The sequence below is a fragment of the Oncorhynchus gorbuscha genome, unplaced genomic scaffold (assembly GCF_021184085.1).
Source record: "Oncorhynchus gorbuscha isolate QuinsamMale2020 ecotype Even-year unplaced genomic scaffold, OgorEven_v1.0 Un_scaffold_2448, whole genome shotgun sequence".
In the NCBI taxonomy this organism is placed as follows: domain Eukaryota; kingdom Metazoa; phylum Chordata; class Actinopteri; order Salmoniformes; family Salmonidae; genus Oncorhynchus; species Oncorhynchus gorbuscha.
Genome location: NW_025746957.1, coordinates 39,910 through 59,760, shown reverse-complemented (window position 1 = coordinate 59,760; position 19,851 = coordinate 39,910). Strand labels below are relative to the sequence as shown.

At 47.4% G+C, this 19,851-nt stretch overlaps 1 protein-coding gene across 1 annotated transcript in view; it reads left to right on the top strand.

Annotated features, from left to right (window-relative positions):
* Positions 1 to 17,207, top strand: part of LOC124025783 (poly(A)-specific ribonuclease PARN-like) — a 34,156-nt gene extending 16,949 nt beyond the window's left edge. The window contains exons 14-23 of the mRNA XM_046339115.1: positions 1,243 to 1,353; positions 3,591 to 3,647; positions 3,802 to 3,866; positions 7,462 to 7,549; positions 7,648 to 7,722; positions 8,461 to 8,656; positions 8,927 to 9,072; positions 9,609 to 9,675; positions 9,803 to 9,963; positions 15,216 to 17,207. Coding sequence (XP_046195071.1) covers positions 1,243 to 1,353; positions 3,591 to 3,647; positions 3,802 to 3,866; positions 7,462 to 7,549; positions 7,648 to 7,722; positions 8,461 to 8,656; positions 8,927 to 9,072; positions 9,609 to 9,675; positions 9,803 to 9,963; positions 15,216 to 15,262 — 1,013 coding nt within the window. The 3' untranslated portion in view covers positions 15,263 to 17,207. The remainder of the gene's footprint in view (positions 1 to 1,242; positions 1,354 to 3,590; positions 3,648 to 3,801; positions 3,867 to 7,461; positions 7,550 to 7,647; positions 7,723 to 8,460; positions 8,657 to 8,926; positions 9,073 to 9,608; positions 9,676 to 9,802; positions 9,964 to 15,215) is intronic.
* The last annotated feature ends 2,644 nt before the right edge of the window (positions 17,208 to 19,851 follow it).

Sequence of the window (19,851 nt, the reverse complement as noted above, 5' to 3'; positions counted from 1 at the left end):
CAGTTTGTGCTGTCAGACTCTCGTCGACCCGCTGTGCTGTCAGATCTCGTCGACCAGAGGCTGTCAGACTCTCGTCGACCCGCTGTGCTGTCAGGTGACCCGCTGTGCTGTCAGACTCTCGTCGACCCGCTGTGCTGTCAGACTCGTCGACCCGCTGTGCTGTCAGACTCTCGTCGACCCGCTGTGCTGTCAGACTCTCGTCGACCCGCTGTGCTGTCAGACTCTCGTCGACCCGCTGTGCTGTCAGAATCGGCCCGCTGTGCTGTCAGACTCGTCGACCCGCTGTGCTGTCAGACTCCAGTCAGACATTCTTGAGCAGACTCTCGTCGGTCCTCAGCTGTCAGACTCTCGTCGACCCGCTGTGCTGTCAGACTCTCGTCGACCCGCTGTGCTGTCAGACTCTCGTCGACCCGCTGTGCTGTCAGACTCTCGTCGACCCGCTGTGCTGTCAGACTCTCGTCGACCCGCTGTGCTGTCAGACTCTCGTCGACCCGCTGTGCTGTCAGACTCTCGTCCGACCCGCTGTGCTGTCAGACTCTCGTCGACCCGCTGTGCTGTCAGACTCTCGTCCACCCGCTGTGCTGTCAGACTCTCGTCCACCCGCTGTGCTGTCAGACTCTCGTCCACCCGCTGTGCTGTCAGACTCTCGTCCACCCGCTGTGCTGTCAGACTCTCGTCCACCCGCTGTGCTGTCAGACTCTCGTCCACCCGCTGTGCTGTCAGACTCGGCATGCTCATGGGGATGACATCGCTGGTCCAAATGTCGGTCGTGAAGCTAATAGCAGTGAAGCCCGTAGCAAGTAGCATCTTGAATCCCATTATCTTGGCTTTAATGGATTGCGCCTTTGCGTCGTCTCGATGAAATGTACTCTTTGAAATGTACTTACTCTTTGAAATGTACTTACTCTTTGAAATGTACTTACTCTTTGAAATGTACTTACTCTTTGAAATGTACTTACTCTTTGAAATGTACTTCCTCGACTTGAACTTGTTGTGTTGTTGGAAGTGTGCACTTACTGTTCTGCTGTATTCTTCGTGGCGTCATTACATCATGTACTTCCGTTATATACCTACGCACGTCAGTAGAATAGGACAGGTCTCATCCATGGCTAATGTAGTGTCTGATTACAGTAGGACAGGTCTCATCCATGGCTAATGTAGTGTCTGATTACAGTAGGACAGGTCTCATCCATGGCTAATGTAGTGTCTGATTTATCCCTGCTTCTTTCCTCTGTGGCTCAGTGACGGCGGAGGGGTTCCCCAGCTACGATACAGCCCAGGAACAGCTCCACGAGGCGGGCTACGATGCCTTCATCACTGGTCTCTGCTTCATCTCCATGGCCAACTACCTAGGTACTGCCTTTTACACTGTGTACTGCTATGGGTTCTGCCTTCTACACTGTGTACTGCTATGGGTACTGCCTTCTACACTGTGTACTGCTATGGGTACTGCCTTTTACACTGTGTACTGCCATAGGTACTGCCTTCTACACTGTACTGCCATAGGTACTGCCTTCTACACTGTGTACTGCCATAGGTACTGCCTTCTACACTGTGTACTGCCATAGGAACTGCCTTCTACACTGTGTACTGCTATGGGAACTGCCTTCTACACTGTGTACTGCTATGGGTACTGCCTTTTACACTGTGTACTGCTATGGGTACTGCCTTTTACACTGTACTGCCTTTTACACTGTGTACTGCTATAGGTACTGCCTTTACACTGTGTACTGCCTTCTACACTGTGTACTGCTGGCCTGTGGCTCTAACCCAACGACGCTGGCCTGTGGCTCTAACCTTAAGACGTTGGCCCTGTGGCTCTGACCCTGCGCCCTGTGGCTCTGACCCTGCGCCCCGTGGCTCTGACCCTGCGCCCCGTGGCTCTGACCCTGCGCCCCGTGGCTCTGACCCTGCGCCCCGTGGCTCTGACCCTGCGCCCCGTGGCTCTGACCCTGCGCCCCGTGGCTCTGACCCTGCGCCCCGTGGCTCTGACCCTGCGCCCCGTGGCTCTGACCCTGCGCCCCGTGGCTCTGACCCTGCGCCCCGTGGCTCTGACCCTGCGCCCCGTGGCTCTGACCCTGCGCCCCGTGGCTCTGGCCCTGCGCCCCGTGGCTCTGACCCTGCGCCCCGTGGCTCTGACCCTGCGCCCCGTGGCTCTGACCCTGCGCCCCGTGGCTCTGACCCTGCGCCCCGTGGCTCTGACCCTGCGCCCCGTGGCTCTGACCCTGCGCCCCGTGGCTCTAACCCGACGCCACTGGCTTGTGCTTCAATGGCCTTTTCTCATTTGGGCAAAAGTCTGCTCTCCTTGTTTCTCTCCTCCTGTGGTCAAAGATGTCAGTTGGTTCGTAGGGAACGGAAGTCCTCCCCTCCTTGACAGCCACCTTTACATTGAGGATAGTGAAGTGTATCCTACCCTAAAGTCCTTCATGGAGGAGTTGATCTGCCTCCACAGCTTGTTGAGTCGGGTGTTGTCGGAGGAGACGAGCATGTACTCACTTAAAAACAACATGCTACTTATTGTTTTTATCTATAAAAAGTTTTGCTCAACCTAATTTGTTTTCATCACAAATATACATTTTTCTTTTGAGATCCACCCCTTGTAAACGTCAGTCTACTGGAGGACTCATTTCCATCCACGTTCCCTCATCGCTACCTCTCATGTGGTGCTACTGGAGGACTCATTTCCATCCACGTTCTCTCATCGCTACCTCTCCTCATGTGGTGCTACTGGAGGACTCATTTCCATCCACGTTCCCTCATCGCTGCCTCTCCTCGATTTTTACCTCTGACCTTTTTTCAAAAGGAGGCAGGAGAGGAGGCGGGAGTTGAGAAAAGGCCATCTCCATGGTAACACTACTGGGAACAGTTGAGAAAGGCCATCTCCATGGTGACACTACTGGGAACAGTTGAGACAAGGCCATCTCCATGGTGACACTACTGGGAACAGTTGAGACAAGGCCATCTCCATGGTAACACTACTGTGAACAGTTGAGAAAAGGCCATCTCCATGGTAACACTACAGGGGGAACAGTTCCATGGACAGCTTTGCCATCTCATTTAACATTAACATTACATTTACATTACATTTAAGTAGACTTAGCAGTAGCTGCTTATCCATAGCGACTTGGTCATCGTGGGAACTTTGAGAAAAGGCCATCTCCATGGTAACACTACTGGGAACAGTTGAGCCCACAGGCCATCTCCATGGTAACACTATGGGAACAGTTGAGGCAAGGCCATCTCCATTGTAACACTACTGGGAACAGTTGAGGCAAGGCCATCTCCATGGTAACACACTGGGAACAGTTGAGGCAAGGCCATCTCCATTGTAACACTAGGGAACAGTTGATAAGGCCATCTCCATGGTAACACTACTGGGAACAGTTGATGCAAGGCCATCTCCATGGTGACACTACTGGGAACAGTTGAGATAGGCCATCTCCATGGTAACACTACTGGGAACAGTTCCATGGACAGCTTTGAATCTCTACTATGATGCAGTAGTAGACTTAGCAGTAGCTTCTGTGATATACTGTATGGTCACAGTGGCTATTAGTCAATCTTTTCAAAACTTTCTCTTTCCTTCTCAGGTACTTTCCTACTCCCCAGAGTTCACATCCCATCCCAATCGAAACTCATCCAACCCTAGTCAACAAGTAAGATCTCGGTTCTCTCCCCTTCAGTTTCTTTCCCTCTCCTACAGGGAGTAGTATTATATCCCTTACCTCAGCATGTCTTAGTGTAGTTATAACACATCTGTCAGCTGTATGAGGCGTTATAATGCTACGTTGACGTATACTGTTTTCGCCAGACTGTTCCTGATGAGGATCATAGATATTCCCTACCTCAACATCAGCGGACCAGATTAGTAGTAGTTCAATGGGATACTATATACTGTACAACACAGTAGTATTAGTAGTAGTTCAATGGGATACTATATACTGTACAACACAGTAGTATTAGTAGTTAAATGGGATACTGTATACTGTACAATACAGTAGTATTAGTAGTAGTTCAATGGGATACTATATACTGTACAACACAGTAGTATTAGTAGTTCAATGGGATACTATATACTGTACAACACAGTAGTATTAGTAGTAGTTCAATGGGATACTGTATACTGTACAACACAGTAGTATTAGTAGTAGTTCAATGTGATACTATATACTGTACAACACAGTAGTATTAGTAGTTAAATGGGATACTATATACTGTACAACACAGTAGTATTAGTAGTAGTTCAATGGGATACTGTATACTGTACAAACAGTAGTATTAGTAGTAGTTCAATGGGATACTATATACTGTACAACACAGTAGTATTAGTAGTAGTTCAATGGGATACTATATACTGTACAACACAGTAGTATTAGTAGTAGTTCAATGGGATACTATATACTGTACAACACAGTAGTATTAGTAGTTAAATGGGATACTGTACAACACAGTAGTATTAGTAGTAGTTCAATGGGATACTATATACTGTACAACACAGTAGTATTAGTAGTAGTTCAATGGGATACTATATACTGTACAACACAGTAGTATTAGTAGTTAAATGGGATACTGTACAACACAGTAGTATTAGTAGTTAAATGGGATACTATATACTGTACAACACAGTAGTATTAGTAGTAGTTCAATGGGATACTATATACTGTACAACACAGTAGTATTAGTAGTAATTCAATGGGATACTATATACTGTACAACACAGTAGTATTAGTAGTAGTTCAATGGGATACTATATACTGTACAACACAGTAGTATTAGTAGTTAAATGGGATACTATATACTGTACAAAGCAATATTAGTAGTAGTTCAATGGGATACTATATACTGTACAACACAGTAGTATTAGTAGTAGTTCAATGTGACACTATATACTGTACAACACAGTAGTATTAGTAGTAGTTCAATGGGATACTATATACTGTACAACACAGTAGTATTAGTAGTAGTTCAATGTGACACTATATACTGTACAACACAGTAGTATTTAGTAGTTAAATGGGATACTGTGTACAACACAGTAGTATTAGTAGTAGTTCAATGGGATACTATATACTGTACAACACAGTAGTATTAGTAGTAGTTCAATGGGATACTATATACTGTACAACACAGTAGTATTAGTAGTTAAATGGGATACTGTACAACACAGTAGTATTAGTTAAATGGGATACTATATACTGTACAACACAGTAGTATTAGTAGTAGTTCAATGGGATACTATATACTGTACAACACAGTAGTATTAGTAGTAGTTCAATGGGATACTATATACTGTACAACACAGTAGTATTAGTAGTAGTTCAATGGGATACTATATACTGTACAACACAGTAGTATTAGTAGTAGTTAAATGGGATACTGTATACTGTACAACACAGTAGTATTAGTAGTAGTTCAATGGGATACTATATACTGTACAACACAGTAGTATTAGTAGTAGTTCAATGGGATACTATATACTGTACAACACAGTAGTATTAGTAGTAGTTCAATGGGATACTGTATATACTGTACAACACAGTAGTATTAGTAGTAGTTCAATGGGATACTATATACTGTACAACACAGTAGTATTAGTAGTAGTTCAATGGGATACTATATACTGTACAATACAGTAGTATTAGTAGTAGTTCAATGGGATACTATATACTGTACAACACAGTAGTATTAGTAGTAGTTAAATGGGATAATATATACTGTACAAACAGTAGTAGTATTAGTAGTTAAATGGGATACTGTACAACACAGTAGTATTAGTAGTAGTTCAATGGGATACTGTATACTGTACAACACAGTAGTATTAGTAGTAGTTCAATGGGATAATATATACTGTACAAAACAGTAGTATTAGTAGTAGTTCAATGGGATACTATATACTGTACAACACAGTAGTATTAGTAGTAGTTCAATGGGATAATATATACTGTACAAAGCAGTAGTATTAGTAGTAGTTCAATAGGATACTATATACTGTACAACACAGTAGTATTAGTAGTAGTTCAATGGGATACTATATACTGTACAAACAGTAGTATTAGTAGTAGTTCAATGGGATACTATATACTGTACAACACAGTAGTATTAGTAGTAGTTAAATGGGATACTGTACAACACAGTAGTATTAGTAGTTAAATGGGATACTATATACTGTACAACACAGTAGTATTAGTAGTAGTTCAATGGGATACTATATACTGTACAACACAGTAGTATTAGTAGTAGTTCAATGGGATACTATATACTGTACAACACAGTAGTATTAGTAGTTAAATGGGATACTGTACAACACAGTAGTATTAGTAGTAGTTCAATGGGATACTATATACTGTACAACACAGTAGTATTAGTAGTAGTTCAATGGGATACTATATACTGTACAACACAGTAGTATTAGTAGTAGTTCAATGGGATACTATATACTGTACAACACAGTAGTATTAGTAGTAGTTCAATGGGATACTATATACTGTACAACACAGTAGTATTAGTAGTAGTTCAATGGGATACTATATACTGTACAACGCAGTAGTATTAGTAGTTAAATGGGATACTGTACAACACAGTAGTATTAGTAGTAGTTCAATGGGATACTATATACTGTACAACACAGTAGTATTAGTAGTTCAATGGGATACTATATACTGTACATCACCATGTCCTACAGCACAGCAGCATTAGACACTACCTCGTCTGCATATAGTCGGCAGTGAAAAGAAAATGGAGAGGATCTATTAAAAATGGCATATAGAAATGGGCCGTGGCAATGATGTACATAAACCATTGGTCAGTGGTGACTGAGAACGTTCCTTGTTCCCCTCTTTCCCCCTCTTTATCCCCCTCTTTCACCCTCTGTCCTTCCCTTCCTCTGTCCTTCCCTTCCCTCTGTCCTTCCCTTCCCCTCTGTCCTTCCCCTCTGTCCTTCCCCTCTGTCCTTCCCCTCTGTCCTTCCCCTCTGTCCTTCCCCCCTGTCCTTCCCCTCTGTCCTTCCCCTCTGTCCTTCCCCTCTGTCCCCCCTCTGTCCTTCCCCTCTGTCCTTCCCCTCTGTCCTTCCCCTTGTCCTTCCCTCTGTCCTTCCCCTCTGTCCTTCCCCTCTGTCCTTCCCCTCTGTCCTTCCCCTCTGTCCTTCCCCTCTGTCCTTCCCTTCCCCTCTGTCCTTCCCCTCTGTCCTTCCCCTCTGTCCTTCCCCTCTGTCCTTCCCCTCTGTCCTTCCCCTCTGTCCTTCCCCTCTGTCCTTCCCCTCTGTCCTTCCCCTCTGTCCTTCCCCTCTGTCCTTCCCCTCTGTCCTTCCCCCTGTCCTTCCCCTCTGTCCTTCCCCTCTGTCCTTCCCCTCTGTCCTTCCCCTCTGTCCTTCCCCTCTGTCCTTCCCCTCTGTCCTTCCCCTCTGTCCTTCCCCTCTGTCCTTCCCCTCTGTCCTTCCCCTCTGTCCTTCCCTTCTCCTCTGCAGTCCAGCCCAAGAGGGATCATGTTCTGTATGTCACCTTCCCGAAGGAGTGGAAGACCAGTGACCTCTACCAGCTGTTCAGTGCCTTTGGTAAGACCCACCACATAATGATGATCTGTATCACTACCGCCTGGGCCAGGCCACCAGGAAACCTTTTTAATTCCCATGTCTTCCCGCATGTCTCCTAGGTAACATCCAGGTGTCGTGGATTGATGACACGTCAGCATTTGTATCTCTGAGTCAGACTGACCAGGTTCAGATCGGTGAGTACTGGCCTATCCATAAGCCTCTTCCCTGCGCTACATTTGACCCAGAGACCGGCCCTGTTCCCTATATAGTGCGCTACGTTTGACCCAGAGACCAGCCCTGTTCCCTATATAGTGCACTATGTTTGACCCAGAGACCGGCCATGTTCCCTATATAGTGCGCTACGTTTGACCCAGAGACCAGCCCTGTTCCCAATATAGTGCACTACGTTTGACCCAGAGACCGGCCCTGTTCCCTATATAGTGCGCTACGTTTGACCCAGAGACCAGCCCTGTTCCCTATATAGTGCGCTACGTTTGACCAAGAGACCGGCCATGTTCCCTATATAGTGCGCTACGTTTGACCCAGAGACCAGCCCTGTTCCCTATATAGTGCGCTACGTTTGACCCAGAGACCAGCCCTATTCCCTATATATAGTGCGCTACGTTTGACCCAGAGACCAGCCCTGTTCCCTATATAGTGCGCTACGTTTGACCCAGAGACCAGTACTGGACTTGGGCCGGAGCTCACATGATGGGAGTACCGGGCCAGCAGCACCTCAAATGTTCTACATCTTTATTCTGACCTTGACTCTCGTTCCCTCCTCTGATGGGAGTACTGGGCCAGCAGCACCTCAAATGTTCTACATCTTTATTCTGACCCGACTCCCGTTCCCTAGAAAACAACTGAACATGTAAATGAGTCACAGTTTATATTAATTCTGACCCCGACTCCCGTTCCCCCTCTGTGTCCAGCGATGAACACCAGTCGCTATGCGGAGAGCTACCGTATCCAGACGTATGTAGAGTATGTCCAGGGCAGGCAGCAGGTCAGGGAGAGCCAGGGCCATTCTACCTCGTCCTGGGACGAGGACGGCTGGGTTAAACCGCACTACACCTCCCCCTCTACAGTTGGTGCTGGTCCTACTGGCTACAGCTACGGTCACAACAGGTACACGCCCACACACACACACACACACACACACACACACACACACACACACACACACACACACACACACACACACACACACACACACACACACACACACACACACACCTTCATTCGATGGACTTTTAATGGAAGAGGGTTGTTGAAAGGTGTGTTGTCCATTAAAATGTCCCTGTTCTCTTATTAAACGAAGTGAAGGATGTTCTACAAGGTGGAGTCTCTAAGGCAGGTTGATGTTTTAACGGCCGGTCCGTGTGTTGTGGGCGTCAGGCCGTCGTTGGGGAAACGCTGCGTCAGTCCGATCCAGGAGGAGCAGCCTACAGAGGGAGAGGCTCAGAGACACGCTGACGGATGGAGTGGTTACACACACTCTAACACGCACTCTGACACGGGCAGCAAGAAGATCAGGACCGATGGTAAGGACACACACACACACTCCCCTGCTAGAAGACAGACAGTAAGGACACACACACACTCCCCTGCTAGAAGACAGACAGTAAGGACACACATACTCTCCTGCTAGAAGACACAGTAAGGACACACACACACTCCCCTGCTAGAAGACACAGTAAGGACACACACACACTCCCCTGCTAGAAGACACAGTAAGGACACACACACACACTCCCCTGCTAGAAGACAGACAGTAAGGACACACACACACTCCCCTGCTAGAAGACAGACAGTAACTAAGTGTATATATCCACCACCAGAGTACAAATCAGGTCCTCTAGCAGGAACAAAAAATACAAACACTGATCAAGAAACATCTGCTCTGATGTGGTCTGTGTCTCTAGGGGTGTGGTGGTCTGTAGATTTGATCTGGGGTCTGTGTCTGTAGGGGTGTGTAGGTCTGATCTGTGGTCTGTGTCTCTAGGGGTGTGGTGGTCTGATCTGTGGTCTGTGTCTGTAGGGATGTGTAGATCTAATCTGTGGTCTGTGTTGTCTTTAGGGGTGTGTGTACGGACGTATGCAGGAGTAGTGGACAGTAGGACGTCAGAAGGCTGGCTGAAAACTCAGTAAGTAAAGATGTGTCCAGTTGAACACGTGACTCCAGTACTTTCAGTGCTGCCTTAAACTTGGAAAAACTACCTGGGTGTTCGTTGAAGTTAGTTTAGCCTGTGATTTGGTTGTTGTTTCCTGTAGGTCTGAGTCTGATTCGTCGAGCATGAGTCCGATCCAGGAAGAGGCGGGGTCGGCGGCGGTAGACGACGCTAGTGATCCGGCGGCGGGCGAATGGCAACAGCAACCTTCAACCAATCAGAGCAAGAAGAGCCGCAAGAACAACAGGATGAGGAAGAGTGATGGTGAGACGAGTGACTCTTCTGTTCTAACGACCGAACCACTAAAAAGCACCTTAAGGAAATGCAAAGCTACAAAGGTGTCGTTTAAAAATAAAAATGTCCAGTTTCGTCCCCCTCAGGTCCTCTAGCAGGTTATACCAGAGGCTGGGGTATAGTTACTACAGGCTGCCTCTTGGTCCCCCTCAGGTCCTCTAGCAGGTTATACCAGAGGCTGGGGTATAGTTACTACAGGCTGCCTCTTGGTCCCCCTCAGGTTCTCTAGCAGGTTATACCAGAGGCTGGGGTATAGTTACTACAGGCTGCCTCTCCATGCCTCTTGGTCCCCCTCAGGTTCTCTAGCAGGTTATACCAGAGGCTGGGGTATAGTTACTACAGGCTGCCTCTTGGTCCCCCTCAGGTTCTCTAGCAGGTTATACCAGAGGCTGGGGTATAGTTACTACAGGCTGCCTCTTGGTCCCCCTCAGGTTCTCTAGCAGGTTATACCAGAGGCTGGGGTATAGTTACTACAGGCTGCCTCTTGGTCCCCCTCAGGTCCTCTAGCAGGTTATACCAGAGGCTGGGGTATAGTTACTACAGGCTGCCTCTTGGTCCCCCTCAGGTTCTCTAGCAGGTTATACCAGAGGCTGGGGTATAGTTACTACAGGCTGCCTCTTGGTCCCCCTCAGGTTCTCTAGCAGGTTATACCAGAGGCTGGGGTATAGTTACTACAGGCTGCCTCTTGGTCCCCCTCAGGTTCTCTAGCAGGTTATTCCAGATGCTGGGGTATAGTTACTACAGGCTGCCTCTTGGTCCCCCTCAGGTTCTCTAGCAGGTTATACCAGATGCTGGGGTTTAGTTACTACAGGCTGCCTCTTGGTCCCCCTCAGGTTCTCTAGCAGGTTATACCAGAGGCTGGGGTATAGTTACTACAGGCTGCCTCTTGGTCCCCCTCAGGTCCTCTAACAGGTTATACCAGAGGCTGGGTTTTAGTTACTACAGGCTGCCTCTCCATGCCTCTTGGTCCCCCTCAGGTCCTCTAACAGGTTATACCAGAGGCTGGGGTATAGTTACTACAGGCTGCCTCTTGGTCCCCCTCAGGTCCTCTAACAGGTTATACCAGAGGCTGGGTTTTAGTTACTACAGGCTGCCTCTCCATGCCTCTTGGTCCCCCTCAGGTCCTCTAACAGGTTATACCAGAGGCTGGGGTATAGTTACTACAGGCTGCCTCTTGGTCCCCCTCAGGTTCTCTAGCAGGTTATACCAAAGGCTGGGGTATAGTTACTACAGGCTACCTCTTGGTCCCCCTCAGGTTCTCTAGCAGGTTATACCAGAGGCTGGGGTATAGTTACTACAGGCTGCCTCTTGGTCCCCCTCAGGTTCTCTAGCAGGTTATACCAGAGGCTGGGGTATAGTTACTACAGGCTGCCTCTCCATGCCTCTTGGTCCCCCTCAGGTTCTCTAGCAGGTTATACCAGAGGCTGGGGTATAGTTACTACAGGCTGCCTCTTGGTCCCCCTCAGGTTCTCTAGCAGGTTATACCAGAGGCTGGGGTATAGTTACTACAGGCTGCCTCTTGGTCCCCCTCAGGTTCTCTAGCAGGTTATACCAGAGGCTGGGGTATAGTTACTACAGGCTGCCTCTCCATGCCTCTTGGTCCCCCTCAGGTTCTCTAGCAGGTTATACCAGAGGCTGGGGTATAGTTACTACAGGCTGCCTCTTGGTCCCCCTCAGGTTCTCTAGCAGGTTATACCAGAGGCTGGGGTTTAGTTACTACAGGCTGCCTCTTGGTCCCCCTCAGGTTCTCTAGCAGGTTATACCAGAGGCTGGGGTATAGTTACTACAGGCTGCCTCTTGGTCTCCCTCAGGTTCTCTAGCAGGTTATACCAGAGGCTGGGGCATAGTTACTACAGGCTGCCTCTTGGTCCCCCTCAGGTCCTCTAACAGGTTATACCAGAGGCTGGGTTTTAGTTACTACAGGCTGCCTCTCCATGCCTCTTGGTCCCCCTCAGGTCCTCTAACAGGTTATACCAGAGGCTGGGGTATAGTTACTACAGGCTGCCTCTTGGTCCCCCTCAGGTCCTCTAACAGGTTATACCAGAGGCTGGGGTATAGTTACTACAGGCTGCCTCTTGGTCCCCCTCGGGTTCTCTAGCAGGTTATACCAGAGGCTGGGGTATAGTTACTACAGGCTGCCTCTTGGTCTCCCTCAGGTTCTCTAGCAGGTTATACCAGAGGCTGGGATATAGTTACTACAGGCTGCCTCTTGGTCCCCCTCAGGTCCTCTAACAGGTTATACCAGAGGCTGGGTTTTAGTTACTACAGGCTGCCTCTCCATGCCTCTTGGTCCCCCTCAGGTCCTCTAACAGGTTATACCAGAGGCTGGGGTATAGTTACTACAGGCTGCCTCTTGGTCCCCCTCAGGTCCTCTAACAGGTTATACCAGAGGCTGGGTTTTAGTTACTACAGGCTGCCTCTCCATGCCTCTTGGTCCCCCTCAGGTCCTCTAACAGGTTATACCAGAGGCTGGGGTATAGTTACTACAGGCTGCCTCTTGGTCCCCCTCAGGTCCTCTAACAGGTTATACCAGAGGCTGGGTTTTAGTTACTACAGGCTGCCTCTCCATGCCTCTTGGTCCCCCTCAGGTCCTCTAACAGGTTATACCAGAGGCTGGGGTTTAGTTACTACAGGCTGCCTCTTGGTCCCCCTCAGGTTCTCTAGCAGGTTATACCAGAGGCTGGGGTATAGTTACTACAGGCTGCCTCTTGGTCCCCCTCAGGTCCTCTAGCAGGTTATTCCAGAGGCTGGGGTATAGTTACTACAGGCTGCCTCTTGGTCCCCCTCAGGTTCTCTAGCAGGTTATACCAGAGGCTGGGGTTTAGTTACTACAGGCTGCCTCTTGGTTCTCTAGCAGGTTATACCAGAGGCTGGGGTTTAGTTACTACAGGCTGCCTCTTGGTTCTCTAGCAGGTTATTCCAGAGGCTGGGGTATAGTTACTACAGGCTGCCTCTTGGTCCCCCTCAGGTCCTCTAGCAGGTTATACCAGAGGCTGGGGTATAGTTACTACAGGCTGCCTCTTGGTCCCCCTCAGGTCCTCTAGCAGGTTATACCAGAGGCTGGGGTATAGTTACTACAGGCTGCCTCTTGGTCCCCCTCAGGTTCTCTAGCAGGTTATACCAGAGGCTGGGGTATAGTTACTACAGGCTGCCTCTTGGTCCCCCTCAGGTTCTCTAGCAGGTTATACCAGAGGCTGGGGCATAGTTACTACAGGCTGCCTCTTGGTCCCCCTCAGGTTCTCTAGCAGGTTATACCAGAGGCTGGGGTATAGTTAGTACAGGCTGCCTCTTGGTCCCCCTCAGGTTCTCTAGCAGGTTATATCAGAGGCTGGGGTATAGTTACTACAGGCTGCCTCTTGGTCTCCCTCAGGTTCTCTAGCAGGTTATATCAGAGGCTGGGGTATAGTTACTACAGGCTGCCTCTCCATGCCTCTTGGTCCCCCTCAGGTTCTCTAGCAGGTTATACCAGAGGCTGGGGTATAGTTACAACAGGCTGCCACTTGGTCCCCCTCGGGTCCTCTAACAGGTTATACCAGAGGCTGGGGTATAGTTAAAGGCTGCCTCTTGGTCCCCCTCAGGTTCTCTAGCAGGTTATACCAGAGGCTGGGGTATAGTTACTACAGGCTGCCTCTTGGTCCCCCTCAGGTTCTCTAGCAGGTTATACCAGAGGCTGGGGTATAGTTACTACAGGCTGCCTCTTGGTCCCCCTCAGGTCCTCTAGCAGGTTATACCAGAGGCTGGGGTATAGTTACTACAGGCTGCCTCTTGGTTCCCCTCAGGTCCTCTAGCAGGTTATACCAGAGGCTGGGGTTTAGTTACTATATTCAATAGAAGAATCTGAAAGTGTTTAATTGTTAATCTTGCAGCCAGTGCAGAGACCTTTTAAACCGGTGTATAGTGTGTTCTCCTCAGTACCCACGCTGCAGAGACCTTTTAAACCGGTGTAAAGTGTGTTCTCCTCAGTACCCATGCTGCAGAGACATTTTAAACCGGTGTATAGTGTGTTCTCCTCAGTACCCACGCTGCGGAGACCTTTTAAACCGGTGTATAGTGTGTTCTCCTCAGTGCCCACGCTGCGGAGACCTTTTAAACCGGTGTATAGTGTGTTCTCCTCAGTACCCACGCTGCGGAGACCTTTTAAACCGGTGTATAGTGTGTTCTCCTCAGTACCCACGCTGCGGAGACCTTTTAAACCGGTGTATAGTGTGTTCTCCTCAGTACCCACGCTGCGGAGACCTTTTAAACCGGTGTAAAGTGTGTCCTCCTCAGTACCCACGCTGCAGAGACCTTTTAAACCGGTGTAAAGTGTGTCCTCCTCAGTACCCACGCTGCAGAGACCTTTTAAACCGGTGTATAGTGTGTTCTCAGTACCCACGCTGCGGAGACCTTTTAAACCGGTGTAAAGTGTGTTCTTCGGAGACCTTTTAAACCGGTGTATAGTGTGTTCTCCTCAGTACCCACGCTGCGGAGACCTTTTAAACCGGTGTAAAGTGTGTTCTTTGGAGACCTTTTAAACCGGTGTATAGTGTGTCCTCCTCAGTACCCACGCTGCGGAGACCTTTTAAACCGGTGTATAGTGTGTTCTCCTCAGTACCCACGCTGCAGAAACCTTTTAAACCGGTGTAAAGTGTGTCCTCCTCAGTACCCACGCTGCGGAGACCTTTTAAACCGGTGTAAAGTGTGTTCTGCGGAGACCTTTTAAACCGGTGTAAAGTGTGTCCTCCTCAGTACCCACGGCTGCAGCGTTCTGTATATATGGTTTTGCAGTTAACCGATGTCTTTCTTGGGTCGACCAGACAGCAGAGCATTACAGGAGTCAAGCCTGCTGGTAAATGAAAGGATGCGTCTCTTATATCAAGGTTCCTTTATTGCTGGAGTATTGCTCCAGTAATAAGAACTTCGGTCGTGATTTATCTGGAGGAAGTCGAACCGTCTAAAGTATTTAAAAATCACTAAATAGTCCAATTTATCTGTGGAGGGAACATCCTCTGGTGCCAGACCCTGATAAGTTGGAGCCTAACAGCTAAGCTTGGCTGTGCGTTTGCTCTCCGCTTCTCTCTATTGGAACAGTGGTCCGCAGCATCATCACCAGGACAACGAAACACCAGTGGTGTTCCTCAGGTTGACTGACTGGGACCTGTCTCTCTCTCTCTCTCTCTCTGTCTCTCTCTCTGTCTCTCTCTCTCTGTCTCTCTCTGTGTCTCGTCTTTCCCTCCCTCTAGGTGCAGAGACGACGTCTTCTCTGTTCGACGTACCTCAGGTCTGGTAGCGATGGAACCCGAGCTCCTGGCTCCTTACCACCTGGGTTCCTACTTCCTACCCCTGGCCACTTGACTCCTACCCCCTAGGACCGGGTTTGGAACGAGGCCTGAAGTTTCAACCAGCTGCACTTATCTGACTGGCTGAGAGAAACGAAGCCATAAATCATGATAGGAGTCCTCAGCATGTGGTATAGCAGGATATTCTTTAGGAAAGAAAAAACGGTCCCAAATGGCACCCTAATCCGTATATAGTACACTACTTTTAACTACGGCCAATAGAGCTCTGGTTCAAACTAGTGCACTATGGATTGTTGTGTCCCAAATATTTTGTTCACTGCTTTTTTTGTTGTTGCTCGCACTGTTTTTCATTTCTGATTGATTGATAAATCCCCTGTATCGTGATGGATTAGGTAGTTACCACTCTGCATGTTGTGGCGCTACTGGCAGCTGTTCAGTACAGAGAGAGAGAGAGAACTCACACCCAGGCTCTACTCTCCTAACCCAACAGGCTCTGAAATGGCAGCTTGATCTCTGTTCCACTACTCTTAACCAGGGTCTATAGCGCTCTGGTCAAAACTAGTGCTCTATATAGGGGAATGGGGGCCATTTGGTTCAGTCTGATCTCTGTTCCACTACTCTTAACCAGGGTCTATAGCGCTCTGGTCAAAACTAGTGCTCTATATAGGGGAATGGGGGCCATTTGGTTCAGTCTGATCTCTGTTCCACTACTCTTAACCAGGGTCTATAGCGCTCTGGTCAAAACTAGTGCTCTATATAGGGAATGGGGGCCATTTGGTTCAGTCTGATCTCTGTTCCACTACTCTTAACCAGGGTCTATAGCGCTCTGGTCAAAACTAGTGCTCTATATAGGGGAATGGGGGCCATTTGGTTCAGTCTGATCTCTGTTCCACTACTCTTAACCAGGGTCTATAGCGCTCTGGTCAAAACTAGTGCTCTATATAGGGGAATGGGGGCCATTTGGTTCAGTCTGATCTCTGTTCCACTACTCTTAACCAGGGTCTATAGCGCTCTGGTCAAAACTAGTGCTCTATATAGGGGAATGGGGGCCATTTGGTTCACAGCCTGGGTCTGTGTTCCATGAGGATCAACGTTATAGGATATTCATCTAGAAATACACTATCTAGATTTGATGCACTGCTTTGTTCTATAGAAGAGGGAATTGTGTCATGGTGTGGTGTGTGTTTTCTACGTTGTATCATCCTGAACACCAGGCCAGGCTCGTTGTTCCACGACCTCCTAGTTACTGTCACCGAGTCTGAAATCTTTCCCCTCACTGTGTCTGTTACCGGTGCCAAACCGGTTTAGTTTTAACCGTAAAAAAATGTTGCCTCCGTGTCCCGTTCATCTTGAACCATCATTAAGTGTCTCTTAAACCCCCCCCCCCCCAATGCCACTTGACTGATTCTAGTGTAACACTGTCCTGGTGCTGTAGTAGGATTTTAAATGTAGTTTAATTAACTTCCTTTTTTAAAATATGTATAAAGTTAAAGCCCCTCCCCTCGAATTTTATAGATCCTGCTGGAACCTTCTCTAATAGTGTGTTCTAAATGGCTCCCTGTGCAGTGTACTAGGAAATAGGGCCCTGTGTAGTGCAGTGTACTAGGAAATAGGGCCCTGTGTAGTGCAGTGTTCTAGGGATTAGGGCCCTGTGTAGTGCAGTGAACTAGGAAATAGGGCCCTGTGTAGTGCAGTGTACTAGGGAGTAGGGCCCTGTGTAGTGCAGTGTACTAGGGAGTAGGGCCCTGTGTAGTGCAGTGTACTAGGGAGTAGGGCCCTGTGTAGTGCAGTGTACTAGGGAGTAGGGCCCTGTGTAGTGCAGTGTACTAGGGAGTAGGGCCCTGTGTAGTGCAGTGTACTAGGGAGTAGGGCCCTGTGTAGTGCAGTGTACTAGGGAGTAGGGCCCTGTGTAGTGCAGTGTACTAGGGAGTAGGGCCCTGTCCCTAGTGCAGTGTACTAGGGAGTAGGGCCCTGTGTAGTGCAGTGTACTATTAGGGCCCTGTGTAGTGCAGTGTACTAGGGAGTAGGGCCCTGTGTAGTGCAGTGTACTAGGAAATAGGGCCCTGTGTAGTGCAGTGTACTAGGGAGTAGGGCCCTGTGTAGTGCAGTGTACTAGGAAATAGGGCCCTGTGTAGTGCAGTGTACTAGGGAGTAGGGCCCTGTGTAGTGCAGTGTACTAGGGAGTAGGGCCCTGTGTAGTGCAGTGTACTAGGGAGTAGGGCCCTGTGTAGTGCAGTGTACTAGGGAGTAGGAAGCCATTTTGTGAAACAACGAGGTGTTTTTTTTGGCGTGGTTGGTCTTTTCCCTACAACAGACAGTCTAGTGGCATTATTACTTTTGTATGGACAACTTTTTTGTTGTGGCGTTTAAATGTCTTTATTTTTGCGGTCTTTACTTTCCCCTCGTTGTAACGTCCTCCCCTTGCAACTGTGTCAAATATTGTATCAATGCAAAACGTGTTAAAGAATACGCTGTTTTTGTATGTAAAATGTCGAAACAAATATTTCCTTATGAACAGGAACAATTAAAGAACGTTTTCTTAGTAATCCAGTGTTTTTCCTTTTTCATCTATTTAGTACTGTTCTATATCCACGGCAACGTCACGTCTCAGCTGGTCGGTGTAGGCGTTTTCTTATTGTTCAGTTTTTGTGTATTTTTTTTCCCAACACAAACATGTATGGACAGATCCACATCACCTACGTCTTGACAATTATAATCAAACCTTAAGGTATCATGTGTTTTTATTATAAATGGGCTTCAATTTCTAGAAGTGGAAGATGTTTTTTCTACATGTCTTGTCAGTTTGCCTGTGCAGTGCCAAGCCTGGTCATGGATGTGATGGCGCAGACCTGATCACAATTTAAATGTTTCTTATTTTTTTTCGCTGCCAATGAAGGCGATCCCAACTGCCTGGCACTTCAGGCTAGAACAAACCAGGAGCAATGTGTTTTATATCTGGACAGTGTTAGTCTGAATGACATGTATATAATTATACAACTGCCTGGCACTTCAGGCTAGAACACCAGGAGCAATTATATCTGGACAGTGTTAGTCTGAATGACATGTATATAATTATACAACTGCCTGGCACTTCAGGCTAGAACACCAGGAGCAATTATATCTGGACAGTGTTAGTCTGATTGACACGTATATAATTATACAACTGCCTGGCACTTCAGGCTAGAAAGCCAGGAGCAATTTTATCTGGATAGTGTTAGTCTGAATGACATGTACATAATTATCTAACTGCACCTCCAATTAATACGCTTCATGTCAAATTCAAATCAAATGTATTTATATAGCCCTTTGTACATAAGCTGATATCTCAAAGTGCTGTACAGAAACCCCAAACAGCAAGCAATGCAGGTGGCTAGGAGAAACTCCCTAGAAAGGCCAAAACCTAGGAAGAAACCTAGAGAGGAACAAGGCTGAGGGGTGGCCAGTTAATAAATAATATTAAGAATTTATAATTTATTTTAATAATAATAATCACAGGCAGAACGGTTGAAACTGGAGTAGCAGCACGGCCAGGTGGACTGGGGACAGCAAGGAGTCACCATGCCAGGTCGTCCTGATGTCCATATTGATCATCTCTGGCTCTGCTGTAAAACTCTCCACTGACTAGACAGTCAAATAACTGAAGACAAAAACTACAACCTCGGAATTCAGTTCAAACACGTTTACTGTCACGGTTTCCATGATGTTTTTCCATAAGACTCAAAAAACAGCCTTTTTGAAACACACAACATTCCTCAATATCATCTGCCAAAGTATATACACTTAGGCCTAGATTCAATGAGATCATCAACCGACATAGCGGATGTTTTGGTGGCGTCTGAGGGGGAACTGTTGGAGCCGTCGACATAAAGAATACACTCGGATTTAAAAATGATTCAACTGGCTGTAGATGACATCACATTTCAGTGTTCTGTTGCCATGTCTCAGTGTTCCAACGTCTAAACAAGGTGCTGCGTGGGATTTCTGTGACTGTGCAAAACCGATTGCAATGTCCGCTTTAGTTCTGTTTTAGGTATAATGCCAGGAGCCACTTATGGATTTGACAGCTCTTACACAGTTCTACCTCTGACACCAAAGAAAAGAACAGCCAATCAATAAATGAATCAGTTCTACCTCTGACACCAAAGAAAAGAACAGCCAATCAATAAATGAATCAGTTCTACCTCTGACACCAAAGAAAAGAACAGCCAATCAATAAATGAATCAGTTCTACCTCTGACACCAAAGAAAAGAACAGCCAATCAATAAATGAATCAGTTCAACCTCTGAACACCACTAAAGTGGATCTGACACCAAAGAAAAGAACAGCCCTGAATCAGTTCAACCTCTGACACCACTAAAATCTGATCGAAACGGAGCCCTAAAAATGTAAAACAAAAACACGATTTGCTATACACAACTGTGAAACATGTCAATATACTTTAAGTTCATTGAGTCTCTTAGGTATGTGTGTGGTGGAGGGGCACTTGTTTCTTGTGCAAATGTTATCTTCGAGGACAAAGAACAGTCAATCAATAAATGAATCCAATGGTTGTCAATGGTAGCTGTGTAGAATGCTATG